Below are 17,305 nucleotides of genomic sequence, written 5' to 3'. Positions count from 1 at the left end.
CACCACCGAGATCTCGTGCCTCATTGCTTTGCCCTGTCTCCCCAGTTCCATCGTGAGAAGTCTGGACTCCCTTCCTGATGGCTGGCGCACCACTGGCTGGGTACCAGGCTCTTCCTTCATGCTGCCCACTTGAAATGTTTGTCTCGGGCCTGCTCCGCGGGGATCCAGCCTGAGACGGTGAAACCCAGCTGGAGACCAGACCAGCCCCTTTCTGGAATCAGTGGGCTGCCAGGACCAGGTTTAGGTGGACAAGCCAGTAGGAGAACATCAGGTTGATCCTGAAGAAATCACGGGTCCTGGCCATCCTGGGACCCATCCCAGGGCAGTTCCCCTCCCTGAAATTGAATCTCTTTGCCCCTTCAGTGTGGCCCAGAGTTCAGCTCCCTGCCCCGCCTCCCGGCCAGTCTTCCACCCCAGCATCTCTGCCTTTCCGTCTCTGTGTCCACTCTCTCAGAGATGAGGCGGAACATGCCCTCCAGCCTTTCCCCTTTCTGGCCACAGTTTGCTGTTCTAAACCGCCACCTTCTCTTCAAAACTAAGGACGTTCCCTATTCCCAGCTCCCAGCCCCCTGGTGCCCACAGGTCTCCTGCCCAGGGGCCTCTGACCACCTCAGCACTACCTTCTTTCTCTGTGTTAAGAACTGGGAAGAGAGCCATGTGCCGGCTCCCCCACCTGCTGGTCTCTCTCCCCCAACCACCGTGCTGGCCCCTAACCTGTTCCATAGCATTTCCTGCTCCCTTGGCGTGGCTCCATGTCCTCCAAGTCAGTGGCACCTCCTTCCCACTCAGCCACTTGAGCAAACTCCAAGACACCTCCTCCCCTGACTTCAGCAATTATGCCAAGGGCCATTAGGCTTCCAGCAGGACTATTTTTAGAGACCCCGTGTCTGTCAGGGAGACAGTTTTCCCTGTGTGAAAATCTCCCTCCCTCCATCTGCAACAGCCGCCCCTGTTGACTGCATCTCTATGCTCTCCCTGACCCGGAGGAAGGGGCCATGGTCCACCCAGTGCTCTGCCCCCACTGCTTGAGCCCAGGGGGAGCGGGAGGACAGGTGCTGGCTTGGAGGAGATGCTTGCCCTCTGCACAGCTAGGGTTCCTTAATTAAAAGTGCACTGTTGGTTTATGCTCGGTTCTTGTATGATACTGCTTTATTGATCCATGTGTTTATTTCAGTCTGTAGCTGGAGGAGAGCTCAGGCAGAGCAAGGGCTCCCCCCTCCCTGCCATTTGGCCTCAGAAGCTGGCCACCGCTCTCCTTGAAGAAGGTCCAGGCACAGGCCTGGGACAGTCCTCCACGATGCCCGTTCTTCCACAGGCAGCAGGGGCCGAGAGACCCACAGGCCAGGCAGCTTATCCCGGTCGTGTCCATGTGAGGGCAATAAGTAAATCTGGGTTTTGGTGGGGAAGGAGTGGCTGAGCCCCTAGGATTCCCAGTCGTCCTCATCCTCCTCTCCAGGTGGCTGCTGTGGGGGAGGCAGAGGCGGGATGGAGTCTGACATTCGGGCAAAGGCTCCTCCTGGTCCCTCACTGGCCCCCGTTGCAGGTCCTTTCCCGGAGATACCTGGGAGGGCAGAGGTGGAGGGTGAAGGGGGTTGGTTTGGGTACTAGTTCACCCAGCCCCTAGAAACTTAAAAACAGGAGGAACAAAGCAGGATAGGATATTTTCTATCCTGCACACTGAGACTTCTAGCCTAGGGAAGGCAGCCAGGCTCTGCTTCCTACCTTTACGCCTCATGACCAGCTTGTTAAAGAGATCCGACATCAGGTCTCCACCTTGGCTTGTGGCTCTCACTGTAGCAGGAAAAAGCCATGGGTCAGGAAGGATGAGGGGACCAAGGACAAAATCTGCCCCTGAGGTGACGTCCTCAGGGTTTGGTCCTATTTCTCTTCTTGCTCCCTATCCAGACCTGCCGGCCCCTCCCACAGCCACTGCCGGGTCTCAGAGCTGCAGGCTGTCAGTGGAGCCAGCACTGGGCACTAATAAACTGTCTAACACAGCCACCCTGTGAGACAAAGCGGGGGGGGGGGGCCCATTGTACGGATGAGGAAACCGGCCCAGAGAGGCTGGGCAGTTTGCCCGAGGTCACAGAGCAAAGCTCAAGAAACCTAGCTGGAGCTCAACCCCGGACTCCAGGGCATTGCGGCGTTGGGCCCAGGTGTGCTGTTTGTGCTGCATTTAGGACGCACAGCACGCAGGACCTGCAGCCTCGAGAGGCTTGGAGAAGCAGGACTGAGCTAACTGTCCAGGTCTGCAGTCTCTGCAGCAGCTTGGGTCCCCAGCCATGTCCTGGGACAGCTTCTGGCAGAATCTAAGAAGATTCTCAGTTGTCATAGTTTGAGCTGCGTGAGGCTCTGTCTTCCTCTTAGCTTAGAGAGGAAGGTTCTAAGCAGGCTACAAAACCAGGAAGGAACCACAGCGCAAGCAGGAAGGTTGGGAATGTTAGGGACGGCAACCCAGGGCTTCCCACGGACAGCCTGGGGAAAGTATGGGGCAGGTGGGTGGGTGCTGCCCCTCTGGCCTCTGGGATGGGCAGAGTGCTCCCTGGACTCTGGTGGTGGCTACAAGGGAAGGTGGCCCTTCCCTTAGAGCCCTCCTATCGGAGTGGGCCGAGGACCCCCTCACCTTGCTCCTGCTCCTTCTGTTTCTTCTTCTCCAGCTTGCGCTCCTTGACGCTGCGGAGCTTGGCCTTGCCGATGCCCCCAGCCTGGCGGATGGACTCCAGCAGAGTGGCCCGGCCACTGGAGGGGTCCACCACTTCCTTGGGAGCTCCCTGGACTGTAGCTGGGAGGGGCAGGGTGTGAGGAAGAGGGCTTCTCAGGCAGGCCAGCCTGTGGGACAGCCTTGCCCAGCCCAAGGTTCTAGAGGTCCAGGGGCTTTCCCTCAAGTCTGGCTGTGAGAACAGGCTCTTCCTCTTGCAAAAGGAAGCCAGTGGGTGAAGCCGAGCCCTGGGAGACCGTCCGCAGCCCGGATGTTGCCTGTGTCTGCCTGCGCTCAGCAAGTCCTATGTCCAGGCACCCCTGGTCCCTCTCCAACACCGCCTGCTTTACAGGCCACTGCAGAGGTGGCCCGTGGGAATCTACTGCTGTGTGGACAGTGTCTGAAGTTGACACATGAGTCAACACGGGCGAAGTCCTGCTAAAATGGAAATCTGCGACTTAAGGATGTGGATATTTTGTTGCTGAAGCTTTCTATATTTTCAGTAGCTGCCCTTTTCCCACTGGTGTAAGTGGGAATGGGGGACCATAGCTCCTCCTGTCCATGTCCAGGCTCCCTCTGCCCTGGAGATGAGAATTCCGGGGGGACTACAGACACAGTTTGAAAACCACGATTTCATGAACCCAGTGGAACAAGACCTTGAAATTAGGACTCTTCTGAAAGTCTAGAATTTATGGTCGCATAAACCTATGGGAAACCCTCCAGGGATCCAGAAATTAGAGGCACCCTCAAAGAGCACAAGCCCCCTTGCCTCTGACCCCCCCACACACACCCTGGTGCTTTTACCTAAAGGAGACACGCTGCCACTGCTGTCCTCCCTGGCACCTTGGCCTGGGGAGGCCATGGGCTGGGGTGGGGGTGGGGGAGCACTGACCAGCACAGGCGGAGCTGGGGGAGGCGGGGGTGGCGGCGGCGGTGGTGGGGGTGCTGTTAGCACCCTATCATCTGGGTCTGAAACAGAAGTGTGGGAATGTGTGAGGTGCCCAGGAATGCAAGGGGCCAAGTAAGCGAGTTGTTGCCCAACTCCTGTTCTCAGCTCACCCGGCTTGAAAATCTCAGCCACCTCTGTGTGGAAGGTGGGCAGCTCTGGAATGGTGCCAGGGGCAGAGGGGGCAATGCCAGGGCCCAGGTCAGCACTGTACATGAGGTCATCGGCGATGCCTGGCAGGTCGGGCAGGTAGGATGGCACGTCAATCTCAGGCACTTGGCCCAGGTCAGGCACATAGAAGTAGTTCTCTGGAACCTGCAAGATTAGGTGGCAGCCTGAGTGGGGGCTGAAGGGGGCTTGGGCCCTGCAGTTTGACCTTGGGGCAGTCAGCAGGGCCTCGTGCATACCCGTGTACAGCAGGGCGGGAGTAGGGGCTCGATGGACCCCTCACCTCACTGGCAGGGCCCACTTTCTTGTCCACTGCCTCCCCCCCGCCCCGCCCTGCCAAGGCATCACCGTCTCTACCTGCTGCTCCAGCTGCTCCCTCTTGCTGATGGACAAAGGGGCATCGAACAGCTTCTCCTCGGTCTCTGCCCCCAGCATCACGTGGGTCTTTGTAACAGCACCAGCCAGGGGGTCCAGGAAGACATACTTCTTGTACCTACAGAGGTGGGGTGGATGTCGGGCAGTCCACCACCTGCTCGAGGCCCATGGTCCTCACCCGGCTTTCCTACTCCATCGGGGCCACGGTTAGTCGTCCTGTGGACTCCGAGGCCTTACAAAGTTAGTCACACTGCTCGGCTCCAGGTTCCCCAGCCTGCAGGCTTCTGCCCCCAGGAAGCCAGGCCAGGCCACCCAGCCACCCTCCCGGGGCCCCGCCTTGTGCCTTACAGGTTCTCAGTGGTGTTGAACAGCAGCAAGGAGCTGACGGAGCTGATATTGCTGGGAAGGCCCCCGAGCCCCTCCTCGGCCTCATCCTCAGGCTCTGGCTTGGTGTTCACACACACAGGGAAGTATTTCAGCTTCTCCTGGCAGGCGCGGGGGTGGTAACGCAAGCATGGTGGGCTTCCGTGCCAGGCCAAAGAGAGCACCCATTCCAGTCCAAGTCCACTTAGGGAACAGGACCCTCAGTTCCTCCCGACACCCAGGGCCGCCTCCGGTCACCCCATGAGTGTGTGAGCCCATCAGACCTGCAGGGCCCACTCATCCAGGGGGCGGTGCTTGCTCTGGATCCTATGGCGGGGGCGTCTCTGCAGGCCGGGGTCCTGGGCTCCCGTGAAGATGGAACCGTACTCCTGCAGGCGCTCTGGAGCTGGGTACTTGGCACTGGAGAACACCTGTGAACACAGGGAGTCCGAGATGCTCCATCCAGAGAGTCTGGGGTGCAGTGGGGCGGCGGGGGGGGATGTGAGCAGAAGGAAAGCTTGAGGTGTGGCTGGGCAAGGCAGGCAGGGACCTAGGCAACATCAGGAGCGTGGGGAGATAGGAGGGATGGGATTTCTGGGACTGCCTGCCAGCCATGGGGACTCAGGGCCACATGGTCTACCTTGATGGCCTTCTTGCTGCCCTTGATCTTCTCAATCTTGGCCTGGGCCAAGGAGACCCTCTCTCCAATGGCCTGCAGCTGCCTCCGGCTGAGCTCTACTCGCTGAGAGATCCTGCCATGGGAAACAAAACAAAACACGAGCTGAGGGCTGCTCCCCAAGTCCCTGCAGTCTCCTGCACCCCTGCTTCTATCTGTAAACTTACAAAGCCAAGGGCTTCGGCAAGCGCCCTTAAAATACAGCGTTACCTGCTTGTCACGGCTGACCTTGAACTGTCCAGGTGACCTCTGCACAGATCTCTATCTGAACGGTCTAGAAATGAACTCTACCGAGTTCTTGGAGCTCTGGGTAGGAACGGGCAATCACCCTGGCCCCAAGGTGTGTGTCTGGACGTGCCATCTGCCAGGGCCAGGGCCCCCACCTCCAGGAGTTTACAGCCTCAAGCAGGGGCAAGCAGAGAGAAAACTGTCAGGACTCCTGTACATAATCGCCTATTTCCAGATGAGACTAGCGCTCCCAAGGATAAGGGTTGGGCAAAGCTGGGTCCAAATCAAGTCCCAGACCCATTCACAGGGAACTGCCCTGACACATAAGAAACGGCTCACGTGGGCAAATGCAAAGTCCACTCCATGGTTCTCATGGTTGTGGTCAGAGTGCTCGCTCTGAGGTTTCCACCCACCCTTCCCAGTGCAGTGGGCTCCAGTGATACCAGTGCCCTGCTAGTCCCTGAACGTGCCAGATGTAGTATTGCATGGCCTCTGCCTCAGACGGGGTGCCATCCCTGTAGATACCCACGGGGCTGGCTTCTCTGCTTCACCGAGCACGCTTCTCCCTGAAGCCGTCCTGACCACCGACTCTAGATGTGCACCTGTAACTTTCCAACCCCCCTTTTACACAGAGCCACTTGACATGCATCTATTGCCTATCTGTGCTCCAAGGGGTAGGGGCTCGGGTTTGTTCCCAGTTTTCCCAGTGTTGGCAGCTAGAGAGGCTCCCTGAATGACTAACACCCACGTGCCCTAAACGTAACGCACAGGAGCCTCGCTCCCGCTGTCCCACACTATGGAGCAACGGCAAGGTTCTCCGCACTGCAGAGCTGACTGACTGAACAGGTGCCAGGTACCTTCCTGATTGTTCCCCTGCCAGCAGGAACACCAGCCCCTGCCCGTGACCCCCCTCTTCCCACTCAGGCTGTGTGTCGGCACTCACCGGTCAGGAAGGAGCATACAAATGAGAGAGGCAGACCCGCAACTGCAAGTTTACAGGGAAAGGGCAGAGGCTGCGGCGGATGGCAGGGGGCCCCACCATCTCTGGGGTCAGAGACGATGCACCCAGGGAATGCCAGGATTTCTTTAAAGGTTGAACAGTCAAGGCTTTACGGACCATTCTTCCTAAATCAAACCCCGCCAACTCTAGAGGATTTTGGTCCCCCAGAGAACCCACCAGATCAGTCAATTTCACAACCCAGGGGTCTCGGTTCCCTGCAGTCTCCCTGCTTACCCTAGCTGCTTCTGTGCGGGGGGCTTAGTGAGGCGGGGGTGCTGGGAGACAAGCAGGTACCCACAGCAGCTCAGTCTTCCTCGACAGACTGGTCTGACTGGGCGGCAAAGGAGACAGACAATAGAGGGCAGAGTTTCCTTCCAGTGAGAGAACGCAGAACAACCAGACTTGCGTGAGCTCCATCTCTTCTGGCAGGAAGAAAGGTTTGCATCCTCTGAGAAGGGTGCTCACGCACAAGCCACTGCCTTCAGCTCCCAGCCCGGCCATGTCCTGCCCTGGGTGCTGACGCCACCTCAGTGCTTATGTGACCGCTCGGCTTGAAGTCACCGTGGAGAGTGGGAGGAACAGAACTGGGGAGGGACAAAGGCTATTCTGTTCCGCTTCTTCCATCAAGAAGGGCTGATTTCTCTTAAGTTGCAAAAGTAAAGCTTAACCATAAACCCTGGCAAAGTTCCAGAATGGATTATTAAATCAAGGGTCTGTAAGCACTTCGAAGAGAAAGAGGCAGATCCCAGAGGCCAGCACTGTTCTAAATTCACAGCATTTCTTTTTTCGACAGGGTTATTAGACGGGTGTATCAGGCAGGGGAAAACCTTAAACAGTGCATTTTGAGTCAGCAAGGATTCTGACGGTTTCTCACAAAATCTCGTGGACAAGGTGGAGCTACGGGGGTTGGAGAAGAGCACATCTAGGGAAAATCAGAGTTGAAGAATAGACTGATTTCAGCCTCGCACAAGGGTCTCTGGCAGGGCCCCGCCCGGCCTGTGCAATGCTGGGTTCGTAAACAGGATATCAAATGGAGGAGAGTCAAAATGGCCTGCCTGGGGAATCAAGACTCAAATAATCTTGAGAGGCCAGAAGGATGGACTGCAGTCAACAAGATGACACTGACAAGGGATGAAGTCCGGTGCACAAACACAGAAGATGGAAGGTTAGCAGCAAGGCCTGAGGTTTTGGTTAACTAGAGCTCAGTATGAGCTAAAAGTGTGTTAAGCAGCTTAAGAAGGAAATGGGATCTTGGGGCACAGAGTCCTTGTCCCTCCTCCCTTATTTCAGTAAACAGGGGACATCCACTCTCTTGGGGGCACTAGAGAGAAAACAGACCCCAGATTAATGAGCTAATCTGTGCTGGGTACCAACCTCTCCACAGCTGTGTCCCCTTTAAACCGGATCCACATTTTAAGAGGACTGTGAATTCCTACTAGACCAGCTCTAGGGTCTGTCTTATTCACTGCTGTGTCTCCAGCACCTGGAACTGTGCCTGACATGGAACAAATACTGGCTGAAGGAAAAGTGACAAGTTAAAGACCGTCCAAAGGAGTGTGATGAAGACGGTGAGGAGTGAGCTACTCACGTTCTACAAAGATGACTGAAGGGTGTTCTGGCTACAGGAGAGGTGACTTAGACTATGGTGATTCCCTCATGTCGAAACTATCACAAGTGCTGTCGGATAGAAAAGCTACTGCACTTATCCTGTTGCCCCAGAGGCTGCAAGAGGACCAGTGCATGGAGTTACAAGGAAGCAGATCTCAGTTCTGCACAAGGAGAACTTTCTAGTAAACATTCTTCCTAGGAGAGCTTTGCAAATCAGATTCGGGCGGGATGAGCACCTGTCAGCAATACTCCAAGGGGGGCAGAGGAAAGAAGACAGGATTTCCAGGGTTCTTTTCGCATCCAAGAGCCTACCGGTCTAAGTAATGGCCTGCTTGTTGACAAAGCCTCCACGTCTCATCCCTCACAGTTGGAGCCGAGGTGCTGAGAGCGCAGAGCACCAGAGCACGGGTGAAAGGGCTCTCGGGACGGGCAGTGGCGGTGCCAAAGGCGGAGTTAGGAAGGACCGGCAGGCCACACGCCGTTGGGACGGAGCGCCACAACCAATTAGCAGTGTCCTCCACGACGGTGGGGGAATCGTGGCAAGAAGGTGATTTGTTTGCCCTTCCTAATCTACACCCCCTGGCTTGGTGGTCTGCTTCAAGGCAGGTCAGTTTCCAAGCTTATCACTGAAGCCAAGTCCCCAAAACACATCTGCCCAGACCCCAGGGCTGTCTGTGTGGGTGTCAGGAATGGAGCTGGCTCAGTCAGTCTGCTCAGAGCTCGGGATAGAGATGAATCAGGGAGCACACAGCTCCCAGGGAGAGAAGTGACTAGTATGCCCCACAAACCTGGGTTTAACATCTGCGTAGCAGCAGTGGGACCTTGGCAAGTCACTGAACTGGCCTATGCCTCGGGCTTCTTCAGCTGCAGAACAGGGACGGTGACTTCTATACCGTGGAACTACCGTAAAGGTTAAAATGAGCAACCATAGGCCCAGGGTTCCCTTACTAGCTGATATATCCTCGGTGCTATTACCGCCCACGACGTTAGGAGGGATGAGGGGCTCCAGGTGCTCAGAGGAAAGCAAGAAGAGGCAGTGCTGAGCGGACATCGGGGAGAAGGACGGTCCAGGCCGAGGACACGGGCACTTCACAGGGAACACCAAGGAGGCAGAGGGCAGGGCAACGGGAACTGGCTCCTCTGGCTGCTGTGGGGAGGCACTCACCGAAGCACCACAGGGACCACTGCCTTCCTGGCGTGGGAGAGGGAGGGGACAGCGTGGCCAGGACAGTGCTTGGGTTCCCGGTGCCCCACCTCCCATGCTGACCCCCTCACAGCCCCCCTGCATCAGCACGCCCTCACGCCTTCCCACCTGCCCACAGAGCCTGCTGGGGAGGAGGGAGCGCCGCCTTCTCCTCCCCTCGCCTGTCCTATCCCTTGGCACTGCGGACCCTGGACCTGCTCTTGTGCTCCCTCCTCCGCTCCCCTGCATGATTAGGAATGATGTGCTAATTATGCAGGCGGCTGACTAAGCGCTCCCTAACCTGGGGAAGTCACCAGGTGCCGGATGGGGACCGAGGGGGGTGAAGTGAGGCAGAGGGGAGAAGATGCAAAGGAGGAAGGGGAGGGAGGGAAACGAGGAAAAGAAGGGAGGAAGGAGGGGTTGGAAAGACAAAGGAGAGGAAGGGGGAAAGCTTTGCAGAGAAAAGGACTCCTTCCCCAGGCTGTGGCTTCCCAGCCACGCGAGGGCTGACGGGGAAGGCAAGTGACAGCACCCCAACTTCAACACACGGAAGCTGTCCAGCTCCTCTTCCCTCTGCCCCTCAACCCCCTCTGCCGCGTCATCTAAGTCATGGGAAGCAGGTGACGTCTCTGGGCGGCTATTTTGGGGTCTGGCTTCTCCCAGGTGAGGCAGGGAGAGACGCAGGCCAGGAGAGCCTGAGAGGCACTTGTCATTCTCTTCAGGCTCCACAGGGCTCCCGCTGCGGCAGAGCAGGAGGAAGGAGGCCAGCTCCGAATGCTAATTTTCCATGAGCTCACCTACCTGCAGCACTGGGCACAGGCGCCCCTGGGCTGAGGGGCTTGGGCCTGAAATGGGGGGGGGGGAGCGGTGGGGAAGAGAGACAGATACGCACCTGTCTCTTCTTTACAAGAGGTTTTCAAGCAGGTGGAATAAGTTTGAGGGGGTTGGATTCCAAGCCGAGCTCACTTCCCCACTACAAAAGCCACGAGAAATGAAAAGCCCACGGGTGTGTGGACTGCTGCAGGATGGGGGGTGGAAGGAGCAGGCGAAGAAGGCTGAGTCTGGGCACGCCCCACCCCCACTACCCCACCCCTCCCTTTTCTTCATCCTGTTCCCAAGCTGTCATCATGTCCTGTCATTATTCCCTTTGAAATGTCCCTTATCCAGCCTTCCCTGCTGCAGCTCCCCTGGACGGCAGCCTCACCCCTTCCGTGCCTTGACTGCAGCAACAGTTCTCAGTGCGTCCCTGCAAGCCCCTCCCTCCCCTCCTGGCCACTCGGTGATGGCTGCCTGTTCAGCCTTCCCTGCTCCAGAAGCTCCCGTGGCTCCCTACAAGGCCCGAGTCAAGCGCAAAGCCCTGTCCTGTTAGGGGAAGCCCCCATGGGCCCTAAGTAACTCATCCTAACTGTTCACTTGCCCCACCATCCTCCGTCCCCCTCCCTCTGCCCTGGCCCATTCCCGCAGCACTGCTGAGCGCAGAAAGAAGTGAGAGGCCAGCTCCCAAGGGCATGCCATCAGGGAAGCAAGGCCCGCAGACACAGAGAAAGTTGACTCTTCACACCCTGTTCTACAGGGCAGGAGCTGTGTGCACGGGGCAAGCAGCAATGTCTGCACTCCCAGCATAAACCGCCCCTGTTCAGGCTAGCCTCCCCTGGGGAGCCTGGGATACACCATGCTCCCCACTCCAGCCACTGAGCCTTTGGCACCCATTTCTAGACCCCACCAGAGGACCGGCACGCCCACATTCCTACCCCTGCCTAACCACGGCCTATCCCTCCTATGGCCTGGTTCATGCCCCTCTCCTTCAGGAGGCCTCCTCTGAATAATGTGTCGTAGGCATGTGGGTTTCCTCTCTTGCATCCACTTCTTCCTTACTCAAACAAGGCCCTCATTTCCTCTGGGGAGCACACTGCTCCCACAGGCTCAGTCCCTGCACTTCAGGTGGGGCTAAACCAGGGTTCAGGAGTAATGCACGTAATGCACGGAGTCCAAGCCCACCAGTGTGTCATGCGCTCTGCCCCAGCGATGGGCTCTGGGACAGACACGGGAACGCAGTCGGGCCAGCGGGCCTTCTGAGGAGATGCTGACACACAGGGTGCCCTCTTTCCTACTGGACCTGAATGTGAGTGCAGGAGCTCCGGCCCCACTGGAGACCAAGGCCTTTCTGGGAATGGGGTCAACGGAGAAGCAGCAAGCTGGGATGGAATCAAAGAAAAATCAGGTTCTGACGACATCGGTTAAGCCCTGCAACTCTACATCCTGCCCTACTGACTGGTTACTGTTTGCTTAAACTGGTTTGGGGAGTTCCGATTCTTACTTATTGTCTCTTCTCTATATCTCTAGAAGCCTCCACAGTTCATGCTACACAATGAAGAATCCATCTAGACTTGGTGCTTTCCCCATCCTAGACTCTAAGATCCTTGAGGACAGGCCAGGCCGCGCACATTGTCAGGACCCCTCAGGGTCCAGCGGGTTTGGCACATGGTGGGAGGTCAAAGGAGTGACCAGGCACGGGGTTCCTGAGAGGCACCCTAAGCTCCCTGGACCGTGCCTAGCTGCTCGGGGGGGCCCGTCCCTCACCACTTTCTCCCAGGAGATAGACTTCCTGCCCTCTCCTCATTCCATCCCTGGGCACGAGGACAGGAAACGGTCTACAGGTGCCAAATACCAGGAAGGGAAAGGAAGGTACACTGAAACTCCAGTGCTCCCCTTAGAGAAAGGCAAGCATACAATCACATTCCTGGTGAGAAAACACAAATGTTTCTGACGGGTTGTTCGTCGCCTCCATTTCAGTCACAGGGCATGGGGTGTCTACCATCTGGGGCTGTGGCTCTTTAAGGCCTGTGTCGTCTAATGTGTTCCTTAGGCATATTTAGCACAAATATAAGCACAGAAAGGGCCCGCAGCGCTTTCCGTAACTACTGATAGCAAGTTCAGGAGGGCCACCACAGGAGCAGAGGGGCAGAGCCGACAGCAGCGGGTGAGAGGACGGAGAGCTTCCTGAATGCTTACTAGCTGCCAGGTGCTTTGATTCCTTCACATGTTTTAATTTATTTAATCTTCAGCACAATCCTACGAGAAAGGTAGCACTATTAACACCATTTTATAGATGGGAACACTGAGGCTGGCGTGCTCCAGTTTACAGGGCAAGCCACTGGGGAAGCCGGACTGGAGTCCTGGCAGGCCGCTCCAGTGCCAGCCCCCTTCACCACTCTGGGGCACGGCTCCGTGCTTACACTTACAGTCTGGATAGGCCTGGGGCAGAGAGGGGAGTCGGTGGGCACGTCAGAGGCTGAAGAGTAGGAGGGTCTGGTGTTTATACTGAGTCTAACTGGAGACAGTGAACCCATTTTCTGCCCCCGCTGGGGAAGGCTTCCGGGAGGAGGCCGCCTTCCCGGTGGTGAAGCGAGGTTGCATGCTGAAGTAGCTGGGGTTGCCTGGTCTGGCGCACGTGGTGGGGAGGGTGAGGGGGTGACTTGGACCATGAGAGAGACCTCAATCAGACAATGACTTCACGTGGGGTGGGATAAAAGGTCCCTGTGTGAAGGCATGGGTTGGGCCCCAGGAAGGAGGTCTGAGCCCCATCTCAGGCTTCTTACAGCCAGAGAAAGACAACGACCTGTATGCAAGACCACCATTATGGTGTATGCAAAACACCATTAACTCACGTTAAATAACCACTGAGTGAAAATCATTATGGCCCAAGGGCTGTCCCAGATAAGCACTGGCAATACTCACACTCAAAACCGTCATCACCCCACAGGCCCTGCCTACCTCACCGGCTTCGTGAGCCCCCCTCTCCTTGCTCCGGCCACACTGGCTTCCATTCAGGTCCTTTTTACCTCAGGGCTTTAGCTCATGCCCTTCTTTCTTTCTGGAATGTTCTTCTCAATCTACCCCCTCACAATAACTCTGACTCACCCTTCATTTCCCCACACGTGTTTTCCTCACATACGCCTTCCCCAATCACCCCACAGACCAAGTCAGGCCTCCTGTTACCAACTCCTGTAGCAACTTATCCCCCTTCACAGACAGATGGGGTAATTCCAGAGTCTGGAGCCACAGTACCTGGCTGTGAGCCCTGGCTCTGCCACTCGGGCAAATCTCCTAGCCATGCCTCAGTTTCCTCATCTATACAACGGAGAAAACAGCCCCTCCTCATCAAGTTGTTCTGAGGGTTAAACGAGATAATACACTCAGATCAGCGGTAGCGCACGGTTCATGCTACACGACTATCAGTTTTTACAAAACGACTATAAATAGGTCTTAATCACGATTGTAATTAAGGAACTACTTATGCCATTGGTTACTTAGAGTCCATCTCTCCTGCCAGAGTACAGGCTTCCGCCACTCTCCACAGCAGAGTGTTCCTGCGAAACCTCTCCTAAGCTGAAACGACGCAAAGTGAAGAAGTAATGCTCAGTTCATAAAAGTGAGAATCCGCTTTGGATTTCTTCCGGCTAGTGAATGCAGGTACGAATGTTGGTCTCTCATAAAGCAAAGTGGCAGACCGTGAACTTTGAACTTTCGGATCTTGGGGGAAACCTGTATACTCTCTAGTTGGGACAGGGACATACCTTACTCCTTGCTGTAAGTAACTAAAGAGAGCAGCATGGTGCCTTGCACACAAGTGTTGAATAAATATTCAGGATACGAGTGATATGCAGGAATGAGTGAGGGCCTGGGTACCCGCCCCGGGCTCCCCCACGGGAGAAAGAACAGGAGTTGGGAGAGGAGTACCGCCTCTGAGGCCTGTGGATCCACAGGGAACCGGGGGCGCTAAGTGGGACGGTAGGCAGCGAGCTCCTATGAGCACGTACAAGGAAGAGCTTCGAAGCTGGGCTCCTACCTTGGGCCCCGTGGGCACAGGGAAGCCAGCCGAATCACCAAGAAGCAGCAGAAGGGCCGCAGGGTGCACGACTGCCCAGCCCCTAACCAGGTGCGGGCGAGTCGCAGCACCTACCTGCTAAAGATGTCTCCAGAGACCTTCTGTAGGTACTGCAGGGCATCCGCCGCCTGCTGGATGGCCTCCTCCCGCCGCAGGTCTGGCTGGATGAGGGGCACCGCATAGGTCTGCCCCGCCAACGAGAGCTGGCTCCTCGTGGGAGTCATGGTGCCTGTGGGTGGGAACCAGAGCATGAGGGGCCAAGTGCCGGGAGAAGAGAGCCCAGCCCCTGACCCAACTGTCTGCCAGTGGCCCCTCCTGTGCAGGCAGGGAGTGGAGGACAGAGCATTGGGTGGGAGGCCAGGAGCTGGTACTCTGTTGATGCATGCTGCGTAAAGGAGGGAAGGAACGCGGCAGCGACAACAGAGACTGAAGAGAAGCGGTCAGAGACGCTGCTCTGCTAGGCGCCCTTTCCATACACTGTCTCATTTCAACCTCCCAAGCCTGGACACGCAAGAAAGAAACCCTGGCCGCAGAGTTAAAAAGAGGCTGGAAGCAGAGGGGTGGATATGGGGGAGGGCGGGGGAGAAATGTCTGTGTCAACTGCCAAATGATCCCCAGGTCTGGAAAAACACAGGAAATGCGAGCTCCTGGGTTCTTTTCACTTTGACCCCAGGAACTCAAGACCTGTTCCTGAGACAGGACAGGTAATGGCTGGTGACTCTGCATAAGCCAGGCAGGCGTCTGGGCTCTGCTCCCCCAGGCTACAGCTCAGGGGGGCCAGGAGGAAGGAGGGGGCATGTGGGGGCGGGGGACAAGAAGGAAAAACACTCCTTCCAATTGCAAGATGAGGGCAGATTCTATTTATACTGGGTTTAATTAACTCTGCTCCCTGGTGCCACTAAAGCAGCAATCACGCTGCAGACGGCGCTGATTTGATTGGCAAGAGATGTACCAGGCAGAATATTAAGGCACCGGGCCCCTATAAATAGGCCTCATCACAGCCCCTCAGTAGAAGACGGTGAGGAAGACATTCATCAGACCTGGCAGTGTGCTACAGGCCTGTTCTCTGCAGCACCACATTAGGGCCCCCGAGTGCTCCAGAGCTGGAGCTGGGGCTGGCTAAGTGTGACACGGAGGCCTGAGGAGGCTTCATGTGGGCTTAAAGAACGATGTGACTTTGGGTAAGTCGCTTGCCTTCTCTGGATTCCTGATTCTTCCCATTTCCCACTCTGTAGACCGAGAATGGCACTCCTCTCTAACAAGTGGCTTTTCCCAACGCAGCACACCATCTTCTCCAGGCTGGAGCGTACTCCTTTGCTCCCTCTGCTGGCTTCCCCAGCCCCTCTTCCTAGCCCGGTTTGATCCCTCCCACCCACCCCGTCCCGGACGACTCATGATCTCCAAGGACCTGTCTCCTCGCCAACTTCTTCTAGAGCAGTGACATCCGCAGCTTCCCAGACCCGAAGCTGCCTAGAATCCTCATCAGGGCCGGGGAGCTCCTCCTCACCTCCCCACTCCTCCCCCTCCTATCAGATGACCAAAGCGGGGCCAGCTGATGCCTAACCCAGGAACCTAACCCTCTGAGACCACTGCAGTCCTTTCAAGAAGCCCCCCCATTTATATTCATACTGATGCAAACTTGCTGGGCACTCTGACTTAATTCTGTACCTCAGTCTTCCCATGGGTAAGCTCAGGAGAGGGTCAAAGGTAGAAGATACTTTCTGTGCACATGCTGAGATGCATTCCTTGTAAGTCACCTCAACTGTGTGCGCGTGTAAGTGCACAGGAGGGGGGCGTAGAGGGACCAATCTCCTCAACAAGGCAGGGGCAGGTCCATTCAAGAATTAAGAGACTGAGTACAGCTGGTCAGTGGTTTACTCATTCTGTCTCCAGACATCTACGGATCAACTATTAGACGCCAGCCATGATCACAACAAAGAAGAATAGGACACTATGCTCGCCTCAAACACAGACACCACGTGATAAGTGCTCCAATTCAGCCACAATACACTGCTAGGGAAGAAGCAGCGAGGCAGGAGTGATCGATCCCTCCAGAGGTTAGGGGAGTCAGCAAGGCCTCTCAGCAGAAATGGCAGCTCCCTATCAGGCCCAGCAAGGGCACTGCAGGGAGAGCATTCCAGGTAGAAGGACTTGAACAAAGGTGTGTAGGGAACAGCAAGTGGTCTTGAGTGATAAGCGTATCCCTGGGTCATTAGCAGGAAAAAATAAAGCAGCCAGATAGTGATAAACACTGCATACCACTGCAAGAAGTTTGCTCTGGAGCCCCTAGGCCGCAGCGGTCCAATATGGTAGCCTCTAGCTGCATGTGGCCTACCCGAGTGGAGGCGTAGTGTAAGTGCAAAACGTACACCAAATTTCAAAGACTTAGTAGGAAAATAAATGTAGAATATCCCATTAAAATTTTTATATTGATTACAGGCTGCAATGGCCATATTTTAGATATACAGGGTTAAAGAAAATCTATTACTAAATCGATTTCACCGGTTTCTTTTTACTTGTAAAATCACAACGTGGGCTCACATCCTATTTCTATTTGATGCCCCTACCTTACAGAACCTGGTAAAACCATGGACCTATCCAGAAAATGAACAGACACCATACCCGCCTCTCAGTGCTGTTTATAATCTGGGAAGTGCATGGAATCGTTCCCGCAAACCATCCCCGGACACCCAGCTCCCAGGGTCCTCAGCCCAGGTTAAGAGCAATGCCGTGGGCAGTCAGGAAGCAAGCGCGGTGAAAGCCGTGAGAGGTCAACTAAGAGCGGCCGGGGAGGAAACGGAGCTGCAGAAGCGGGGTCCGAGGATTCAGTTCAGACGGCTTGCAGGGCCCAGGGCGCAGAGGGTGCAAGGGCACGCGAGGGTCACGGGACCCGGCGGGCCGCGACAGGAAGGGAGGGCTGCAGTCCGGGGCCCCGAGTCCGGCGGGCAGGCGGGCAGGGCCCTCCCCGCGCCCCGGCCTCACGCCGCGGAGGAAGAGCGGCTCCCGGAGTGCAGGCGAGCGGGGAGGGGCCCGTCTGACTGCGGGCAGGGGTCCGGCGCCGCTTCCGGGCGGGCGGCTCGCCGGGCGGCGGGATGGGATGGAAGCCCGGGCACAGGCCTGTGCGGACGGCGGCCGCGGCTCCGGGGCCTCGCCGCCCGGTCTCCACCGCCAG

General features: G+C 56.6%; 2 protein-coding genes across 17 annotated transcripts in view; one reads left to right on the top strand and one right to left on the bottom strand.

Annotated features, from left to right (window-relative positions):
• The window catches only part of DDX11 (DEAD/H-box helicase 11), a 34,321-nt gene extending 33,191 nt beyond the window's left edge, over window positions 1-1,130 (top strand). For all 16 annotated transcript variants that reach the window (XR_004621148.1, XM_034644669.1, XM_034644670.1 and 13 more), the window contains one exon: window positions 46-1,130. Coding sequence is in view for 15 of the 16 variants with exons in the window: in XM_034644669.1 (XP_034500560.1) it covers window positions 46-78 (33 nt within the window). In the remaining variant the exon portion in view is untranslated. The remainder of the gene's footprint in view (window positions 1-45) is intronic.
• WASHC1 (WASH complex subunit 1) lies at window positions 1,128-14,362 on the bottom strand. Its single transcript, XM_011217241.3, has 10 exons — window positions 14,209-14,362; window positions 5,191-5,302; window positions 4,835-4,981; window positions 4,536-4,672; window positions 4,170-4,305; window positions 3,758-3,959; window positions 3,503-3,667; window positions 2,624-2,782; window positions 1,723-1,791; window positions 1,128-1,561 (listed from the first exon to the last, which is right to left on the bottom strand). The coding sequence occupies exons 1-10, from the start codon at window positions 14,355-14,357 to the stop codon at window positions 1,422-1,424; spliced, it is 1,416 nt and encodes a 471-aa protein (XP_011215543.2). The 5' UTR covers window positions 14,358-14,362; the 3' UTR covers window positions 1,128-1,421.
• Between the last annotated feature and the right edge of the window lie 2,943 nt (window positions 14,363-17,305).

Source organism: Ailuropoda melanoleuca, chromosome 16, assembly GCF_002007445.2.
Source record: "Ailuropoda melanoleuca isolate Jingjing chromosome 16, ASM200744v2, whole genome shotgun sequence".
Taxonomy (NCBI): domain Eukaryota; kingdom Metazoa; phylum Chordata; class Mammalia; order Carnivora; family Ursidae; genus Ailuropoda; species Ailuropoda melanoleuca.
This window is presented reverse-complemented; position numbering and strand designations above follow the sequence as displayed.

Excerpts from the sequence above, each read along its gene's own strand:
- WASHC1 (XM_011217241.3), bottom strand. The coding sequence starts at position 14,357 with ATGACTCCCACGAGGAGCCAGCTCTCGTTGGCGGGGCAGACCTATGCG. Across the intron at positions 4,982-5,190 it reads GCAGCAAGAAGGCCATCAAG|GTGTTCTCCAGTGCCAAGTA; the intron begins GTAGACCATGTG and ends CTGTGTTCACAG. Across the intron at positions 4,673-4,834 it reads TGGATGAGTGGGCCCTGCAG|GAGAAGCTGAAATACTTCCC; the intron begins GTCTGATGGGCT and ends CGCGCCTGCCAG.